The 9,037-nt window shown below is 54.4% G+C and overlaps 1 protein-coding gene across 1 annotated transcript; it reads left to right on the forward strand.

The window, feature by feature from the left end:
* The first annotated feature begins 4,939 nt into the window (after window positions 1-4,939).
* On the forward strand, window positions 4,940-9,037 carry CTSE (cathepsin E). The gene is made up of 9 exons (XM_027659756.1): window positions 4,940-4,998; window positions 5,583-5,739; window positions 6,344-6,461; window positions 7,279-7,397; window positions 7,490-7,689; window positions 7,944-8,066; window positions 8,156-8,297; window positions 8,380-8,478; window positions 8,677-9,037. Exons 1-9 carry the CDS (start codon window positions 4,940-4,942, stop codon window positions 8,839-8,841), a joined length of 1,182 nt encoding a protein of 393 aa, XP_027515557.1. The 3' UTR covers window positions 8,842-9,037.

Here is a 9,037-nt window from a genome sequence, read left to right on the forward strand (position 1 = left end):
CACTTAAATCCTGGTGAATTTGAGAGGGTTTAAGGCAGAAAATCAGAAAACACAAATGCCTGAGCTGGGCCCCTTGGCTTGGGGCTTTTGGCCATAACATTCTGGAGATTTATAATAAAGGATGGCAATTGAGGTGTTCATTTTGTGAGCTTTCACTTGCATAAGGTCACTTCAAATTTTCACTCGGTGCCTATAAACTCTCATTTTTAAATGGTTGACAGGGAGAGATTTCAGCTGAAGCTTTGATACAGTGATTAAAGAAGCCATGATGATATGGCTGATAGACTGATAGATTCACAGTTAGAGCAAAGGCATTATCCATCCTAGGGATCAGATTCTATAATTTCCTCTATGACACGTTTCTCAGTGTAATTCATCAAAAGCTTTTCTGATAACCACCACTCTCCTGTGAAGTCCCACTTACCCAAACAGTCTGGCAACAGCCAAGCTAAAAGCCCATTCCTTGCTGGAATTTTCCCCCTCCCTTATTAAACTGCTCTGTCCCCAAATATCCTTCTCAGGGGGCTGCCATTCTTAAAAGGCTCATTTCCTACCGAGGGGCAGGAGATGCTGCTGCGGCAGATAACGATCTGAAAAGCGAGCTGCTCAAAAGGAAATTGCAAAATAAGACCCAAATCCAACTCTCAGTGGCAGGCAGGCTCTTTGCTGAGCTGGGTTCGGCGAGATGGAAGCGCCGATATGCGAACGCGTTATCGAAATCTCTGTTTGGAGAGAGCAGCCAGCCAGAGCCCGGCAGCACATGTACTTTTTTGGGTCTATCAGGTAATTTCTGTGGGCCTCCCACCCTCCAGCCCCTCAGGACATGAACCCTTTTCAAGCTGTGTTGGAATCAAGGCCTGCAAAGAGCTGCTCGTTGGCCGCTTGCCGAGAAGTCAACGCAAGATGTCTACGCTGCATCTAAAGGTAAGAAAACCCACCAGAACACCTCAAATTGTTTTAATCCCATCAGAGTCAGGCCTTGCTGGCCCAGTTTAAGGCCAAAGCTCAGCCTGGTGGTGGCACATGCCTGCAGGGACCCTTGGACATGGACACCCAACCCAGCTCTCCTCCTGCTGTTCCGAGCATCGCATCCCACGCCCGGCGGAGCGCGAGACCCAGCGGTGATTTACCTGGGGTGATTTACCTGGGGTGATTTACCTGGGGTAGCGGAGCTCTCCACACCTCCTTCCTGCAGGACTGGGGCAGCTGGAGCCTGGGAGGCAGCAGGATCTAAGGATGTTTCAGCAGCATTTTCGGTGCAGCCGGAGGGTCCGGCGGCTCAGAGCACTCGCCAGCTCAGTGCCGGATGCAGTCACGCTCTGCCCCCCTGGCGATGGCAGGAACGAGCCCACAGGAGGTTCCATGATGCCTCCCTCCTGTCAACTGCCTCGTTTAAATATATTTGGGTGTTTCTCTGCTGTCCTGCAACCACTTTGCTCCAGGGTTTGGGACCCTGCGCTGCTTGACCGGGTTCTGCGTCTTGCTCCGTCTTCCAACAGCTTCGTGCTAAAAAGCAGCTGAGCTTCCTTGGAGCAGAGCAGTCCTGAGGGCAGGGAGCCAGCTGCAGTCCCCAGCAACTCAGCTGCCACCCAAAAAGTGCTCTGGGTGCTTCCAGGCAAACAGCTTCCATAGGGATAAAATATTTTACCTCACAGGGGATGTGGTCCCAGCACCTCACACGGCTCCGTGTCTCTGCTGAGGGTGGATGGGCCTTCACCTGCCCGTGTTCTGGGAAGTTTTCTGGCTCAGGAATAACTTGCAGCATCACTTAATAATGATGGGGTGCAAGCAGCAGCCTGGCAGACCCCTCTTGATGGTTCCCACCAGATTTAGGGAGGGCTGGGCCACTGCTCCATGGGAACTGATGATGCTGCAGCTCTCACAGTGAGCCAGAGTTTGGGTGCTGGGAATTCCCTGCAGCAGCCTGGCCTCTCTTGTGTTTTTTCCCTGGAAGGAGACAGGTCAGGAACCATTTCTGCAAAATCCCTAATCATGGGGATGGCATTTGCTGGCATTTCACCATCTCCATCACCCCCACAGCAATCCTCTCCCAGGGAGAAAACATCCCAACATCCCAGTGAATCCGCTGGACCTTCTAAAGGCAAAGAGAAGAACAGATCCCAAGAAGAACTACGTGCCCCAGGAGCTGCACCACAAATCGGGGTCCCCTGCCACATCCCCACTATGGGTCAGTCATTTCCCACATTCCCCTTCATCCCCTGGGACTGCAGGATCATCAGCTCCCTCACCAGGAGAAGTTAGTCCTGCTCTACCCACTGTGCCACAGGTAAATATTTAACTGAAACTTGCTTGTTTGTTGGGGGTTTTTTTAATGTGTTTGCTATTGCAACGTTTCTCTCTTTCAAGTGCTCGGTGATGGATAAACAGATTAACAGGTGGGAGAAGTGTTTGATAAACAGAGGAAAAAAAAAAGGCTTTTTTAGAACACCCTGCTTGGGCACGATTTGAATCAGCCAGAGCTCGCAGTGGAAGTGGCTACACTAAAGGAAATGCATAAAAAGGAACACAGATAACATATTTTTAGCCTCAAAGCAGGTTTCTTACATGAGGAAAGCTCCATACATAGAGCTGGCAAGAGGTGCATTTTACACCCAAGGTGCAAAACGTATTTCTGAGGCACCTGAGGGCAGGTTTGTGCAGCTGAGAGGGTGAGACACACCCTGGGACAGCCCCTGCCTGGCAGCAGTGAAGGGCTGCACAAATATCACTTACCAGACCTGGGATGCTCCAGCAGCTTGAGACACATTTAATCACATTTCTTTGGGGTGTAAGAGCTTTTTCTGCTGTTTTATTAACAAGATGGATACAAAGTGTCATAAATAATGCTAAATAGTGTCATAAATAATGCTGTGTTTGGCTCTGTCACTCTGGGCTGTGTCCCAGGAGCAGGCAGGGATGGGCAGCACAGGCAGGGACAGGCAGGGACAGGCTGATCCTGAAGAGTTGAGGGGCACCATGGGTTGAAAACAGGACATCTCTTCCCCCTGCAAACCCAGTGTATTCCACATATTGAGGTACAGCTCAAAGTACACATGAATCAAAGCCTTTTTGTCCCACTTTTCTGGGCAAATATGGCCGAGTTGCTCCCAAAAGACAGAAAAAACCCAACAATTTTGCTCCACTTGAAATAAAAACGTTGATGCACCTTTGAGAATTTAGCTCTTAAAATTCCTTCTAAAATAGCTAAAAAGTAGAAATAATTTTGCTTCACTTCAAAAATTTCTAAATGAAAAGGTTTGGCCCTCTTTATGACTTTCATCTTCGCATTTTCATGCTGAATCCGTTGTTAGGAGTTTGCAGATTATGATGATCCAATTGGGGAACCTTTTGAACAAAATAAACCATTTCACTGCAAGTGTTTGGCGTGTCTGTGCTACAGCTCACCCTCACATTTATCTCTGAAGCCCAGTGACCCTTCAGGCTGGGTTTTCTGACAGGATTTTCGGGTTATAAACCATGTCTGGAACAATCCACTTGCTGCTTTCAGCTGATCTGGCACTTGGCTGCAGCTGCTTTTGTTTTAGGAAGTTTCTTTTTAATCCATGAATATATGATTAGGGCGAGAGGGGAAATACATTAAATACATAAAGTGCATTAAACTGCATCTTAAAAGGGAAACACATAATCACTTGGTGTAAAGCTACTCAGTAAAAAACCACTGCAGCCACCAATCTGGGCACAGGGAAATGCAGGGAATTTTCATTTGACTGGGAAAAATATGTCAGCATCTGCCATCAGCATCCACTCTGCCTTGCCCTGCATCTCCCTGCTTATACCAAAAAATTTGATAAGATTTTTTTTTAAGCTTAATCTCCCTGCAAAGCTGCAGAGAGGAGGAGCCTTGGAGCATCTCCCAGGGGCAGAGACACAATTCCCCCCAAAAAGGAGACACAGCTTGGCTCTCTCACGGCCCCATTGGTACCTGGGCCTCACAAGTGAGGACTTTAATTTCCTGGGGGAGGGCTTTAACTGGATAAAACAGACTAACTGGGACAAACAAAAAATTGATTAGCACAGTGCTAAGGGTAGAAACCCCATTAAAGAGTAAAACACCTGAGTAAAACACCCCCTTTGTGGCCCCCACCATTAGTGACAGGAACAGGGAAAACAAGGACAGCACAGCATCATCCCTGGCCTGAGGGATGGTGGCAGCAAGAAAACCCTTTCCTCCCCCCACTCACTTCCCCCACTCCCCTCCCCTCATATCTGAAGGCTTTATTTGTTCATCAGCATTTTCTGTTTGCACTCAGAGGCTTTAATGAGACGCCCGTCCCGGGTTAAACAAAACTCACAGGGGACGAGCCCATTAGTGGCTGTAAAGCAACAGGGAACTGTCTCCCATGAAAAGCCACTTCTTCCTGGCACCCACTGCTGTTTAAAAGGGAAAGCTGGAGATTCCAGAGCAGTCCATCACTGCTAATTAGTGTTTTCTTTTTAGTTTGGTGGCTGCTCTGATGCTACAAATGCATCCTTTTCCTGCACTCCCTGCAGCTGCCGGGGTTTGGGGCACCCCATGGCCACGGGCAGGTCCCTGGGGTGGAGCTGTGGGGCAAAAGAAAGGGGAAACGCTCCCCTAGAGAATTTTGGGGGGACTTCTACCGGCTGTGTGATTGCCAGCGGGCAGGGACTGCTGTTGGGATGAGCGCCCCGTCCTGCTCCCACTTCCCTAAGACCTTCCCTGCCCCAAAAGCAGCGGGCACGGCTCCCTGCAGGTCCCCCCCACGCCTCCCTCACCCACAAAAGCAAACCTGACCCCGCAGTGCCCGTTCTGCCTCGCCTGGGATTCATGGCCAGTGATTCATGCCCGGTGCCCGAGCGCGGTGTTGACTCTGGCAGGGGCGTTATCGCGGGCGCCGGGCGGCCCTGGGGGTATAAGAACAACCTGCAGAGAGCCCAGCGAGGCCACCGAGCCGCCAGCATGAAGCACCTCCTCCTCCTCGCCATGCTCTGCCTCTCCCTGGCCAGCGGCCTGAAAAGGTAAGGGGGTCCCTGAGCTGCACCCCAGTTCCCCAGGCTCTTGGAGGGGCTTTGCTCTTTGGGTGCTGCCAGAGCTGTGATGAGTGGGCAGAGCTGAGCTGCCCGGGCACAGACACCTTGTGCTGGCACCACACCATGGTTTCTGGTTTCTCACATTGCTCCGTGGGCTCCATCCCTCTGGGCAGACCCCATCAGCAGCAGTGGGATGAGGTGGGGTGTGTAAACAGGGTCTGTGGAGGCAGACAGGGCAGAAAACACTGGCATGAATTCCCCTTGGCCCTGCTCACCTCCCCCAGCCTTAAGGCCCTTTCCATCAGTCACGTTGAGCTCCTGCCCATCCAGTCACTGCCAGGACGTGCATCCTCTCCTGCCAGTTTTGCCCTTGATTTGCTGCCTCCTGAAGCAGATCCAGTCCCCCCGTTTCGCTGTGCCTCGGCCAGAAGGATCTGCAGTGGGGGATGTGGGGAAACACACTCTGTACCTGCATCCTGGCTGTGCTGGGACCCTCAGGGCGGGCACAGGGGCTGCAGGACTCCAGCAGCACCCACGGCCCCATGTGAGTGACCAGGACCCTTCTCCCCCAGGGTGCCCCTGGCCCGGCGCCGCTCCCTGCGGAAGCTGCTGCGGGAGCGTGGGCAGCTCTCCCACTTCTGGAAAGCCCACGGGCTGGACATGGTGCAGGACAGCGAGGACTGCGCTGCCTTCTCAGAAGCCAACGAGCCCCTCATCAACTACCTGGATGTAAGCAGGGCACAGGAGTTTGCCTGAGCAGTCCCCAGTGCTTCCCAGAAATCCCACGCCTGCAGCAGTGCCCGGCGTGCCAGGACTCGCTGCCTGCCCGTGCCTGCCTGGCCCTTTGTTCCCGGGAATGTGGCGATGAGGACAAGGCAGAGCATTCATGGCAGGCACTGCCAGCCCTCTCCCTCCCTGCTGCATTCCCCCCCACCCACAAGGAGACAGATTTCCTCCAAAACTAACTTTTTACACACTCGTCAGAGCAAGTCCCACCACAGAGGACCCAGAGGTGGAGGGGCTTCCCCAGGCTCATCCCATTCCCCAGCAGTGCCCCCACAGCCCCTTCCATGGTCTGCATCCTGGTGATGAGGGTCTCCTCAGGGCCCAGCCTTCCCAGGAAGAGGATGGAGCCTGCACCCACCATCCTGCCTTTTGTCCTCAGCCTCCCTTGTTGTCCCTTAAATATTTGTCTCCTTTATTTCACCCGGCACGACGTGACTGTGATAGAACCCCATCCACGCCCTGTGGTCACCCCACCACAGGCTCCCCTTCGCCAGAGTTTCTTGGTGTGCTGCCAACTCATGGTGGTCCCTGCTCCACTCTTTGCTAGATGGAGTATTTTGGGCAGATCTCCATCGGAACTCCCCCCCAGAACTTCACCGTGGTGTTCGACACGGGCTCCTCCAACCTCTGGGTACCATCTGTCTACTGCGTCAGCAAAGCCTGTGGTGAGTACAGCTGGACCAGTGAGGCCACGGGGTCACCAGCACACCCAGCTGAGCCCTTTTGGGGGCCCTCCCCACCCAGCTGAGCCCTTTGGGGGCCCTCCCCACCCAGCTGAGCCCTGCAAGGCACACACAGATAACAGAAACCCGGGGGGCAGGCGGGGGAGCCCCAGTGGGTGTGTCTGCCCAGGAGTGGGTGGGGATCACACCACCAGGACCCAGGTGACAATGGCCATGTTCTTTAGGCTGTTCTTGTGGGAGCCTTTAAACAAACAGGCAGAGATGGTAGCACAGAATAGGGCTGGTCAGCAAGGGGCAGGGTGGCAGGAGCGGGAGGGCACAGCTCTGGGCTGGCCGCCCAGGGGCTCGGTGGGTGACAAGCACTGGGCTTGTTTGGGCTGTCAGTGATGAGCCAGTCCTGCTGCCGTGGGACATAGAGCATCTCTGAGCAGCCCCAGGGCTGCCCCAGAGCCCAGGGGGAATTGGGGAATATCACTGGATACTGCAGTGCCCATGGGGCTGCTCCTGGCTGCAAACCAGGAATAGCAGTGCTCATCTTCGGGACTCATAAAAACATCACATGAGCTAATCCTGCTCCTCTACCAATCCTGGCACCTTTCAGTCAGATTGAAATGGGATAAGTTTTATCCCTCCTCAAAACTGCAGCACAACCCTTGGCAGTGTGCCCGTGACCAGGAGTTTCGGTGACACCACCCTCCATCATCATTTCTCTCCACTGGCCGTGCTGGGGGCTCCTGGCAGCCGTGGCCGTGCAAAAAAAAATCACATTTCTGCTGACAGATCCCATCTCCTTCCCCAGCTGGACACGCCAAGTTCCATCCAACACAGTCCAGCACCTACCAGGTGATAGGGACCCCTTTCTCCATCCAGTACGGGACAGGCAGCCTGACGGGGCTCATCGGATCCGACCAAGTAGCCGTGAGTCACCTTTGGCTTCTCCTGCTCTGGGCAACGTGCCTGGGACTCGCCCATGGACTGAGCACCCCCATGGAACCCCCTCCTCCCTGCAGGTCGAGGGTCTCACCGTGAGCAACCAGCAGTTTGCAGAGAGCATCAGTGAGCCAGGAAAAGCCTTCCTGGACGCCGAGTTCGACGGGATCCTGGGCCTGGCTTACCCCTCGCTGGTCGTGGATGGCATCACTCCTGTCTTTGACAACATGATGGCACAAAATCTGGTGGAGCTGCCCCTGTTCTCTGTCTACATGAGCACGTATGGACACAGCCTTGCTCCGGGATGCTGCTTAGAGCCTGGCATTGCTTGAGGGAACAGGAGGGCCTGCTAAAATAGAGATGTTTTACTGAGCTGGTGAAGGGGGTTTGGTGCCAGGCTGAGCATCACAGACCTTTGGCCTTACAGGGATAGCATTTGTGGGAAGCAGGCAGGTGTAAATCCACCCATTTAAAATGTTATTTGCAAAGTCAACTGGGAAAAAAACGCCTCATGGCTTTTCCTCCTCCCTCCAGGAACCCCGAATCCCCCCTGGGAGGAGAGCTGCTTTTTGGGGGTTTTGACACATCCCGCTTCACGGGGACCCTGAACTGGGTGCCAGTGACCCAGCAAGGGTACTGGCAGATCCAGCTGGACAAGTGAGTGGTGCTGGACAGGGAGGGAAGGCTGGGCTGGGGGGGAGGAGCAGGACAAATCCCTCCTGGTCCTTCTCTCTCACCTCTTCCAGCATCCAGGTGGGTGGGACAGTGACCTTCTGCGCCGACGGCTGCCAGGCCATCGTGGACACCGGGACATCGCTCATCGCAGGTCCCACCAAGGAGGTCAAACAACTGCAAAACTACATCGGTGCTGTGCCTGTGGATGGAGAGGTGAGAGGCAGGGTGGGGAGAGGAGGGGGCAAAGCCCTGGGAGCCCCACCCTGCCCGGAGTGACCTCCCAGCTGTGTTTCAGTACGCCGTGGAGTGCAGCAACCTCAACGCGATGCCCGACGTGACCTTCACCATCAACGGGCTCCCCTACACGCTCAGCGCCCAGGCTTACACCCTCATGGTATGGCTGTGGCACCACCACCCCCCATTCCCAGCAGCTCCAGTGACAAAGGTGGCCCAGAGCCACGCCGGGAGCTGAGCCCTGTGTCCCAGCAGGTGACAAGCCCCTCTGCTCCGTGCTTTGTCACCGTTCCTGCAGTGATTCTGTGGGTACGAGGCTCTCGGGCTCATTGCCAGCTTTGCCCTTCTCCTCCCCCAGGAGGAAGGTGGTGGTGTGACCTTCTGCCTCAGCGGCTTCATGGGCAATGACATCCCCCCTCCGACAGGACCCCTCTGGATTCTGGGAGACGTTTTTATCCGTCAGTTCTACTCCGTCTTTGACCGTGGGAATAACAGGGTGGGGTTGGCCCCTGCTGTCCCTTAGGGCTGGGGCATCCTGTGGGGTAGGAGGGGAACAGAGCCACCAGGATGCTGCCCTTGGGCAGGCCAGGGGATGTCACTGCTGCATCGGTGTCCCCAAGGGGGTGAAGACACCTGAAGAGCCCAGCAGAAGGTCAGTCCACGCCAGGATACAACTTCATAGTGAACATAAAAACACCTCGAGCAGCTCCGTGATCTGC

The sequence above is a fragment of the Corapipo altera genome, unplaced genomic scaffold (genome assembly GCF_003945725.1).
Source record: "Corapipo altera isolate COAL_440 unplaced genomic scaffold, ASM394572v1 77b, whole genome shotgun sequence".
NCBI classification, from domain to species: domain Eukaryota; kingdom Metazoa; phylum Chordata; class Aves; order Passeriformes; family Pipridae; genus Corapipo; species Corapipo altera.

Bases quoted from the DNA above. Each gene is read 5' to 3' on its own strand.
- CTSE (XM_027659756.1), top strand. From the start codon at position 4,940: ATGAAGCACCTCCTCCTCCTCGCCATGCTCTGCCTCTCCCTGGCCAGC. The intron at 8,067-8,155 runs GTGAGTGGTGCT...CACCTCTTCCAG, and splicing joins TGGCAGATCCAGCTGGACAA to CATCCAGGTGGGTGGGACAG. The intron at 8,479-8,676 runs GTATGGCTGTGG...CTCCTCCCCCAG, and splicing joins CCCAGGCTTACACCCTCATG to GAGGAAGGTGGTGGTGTGAC.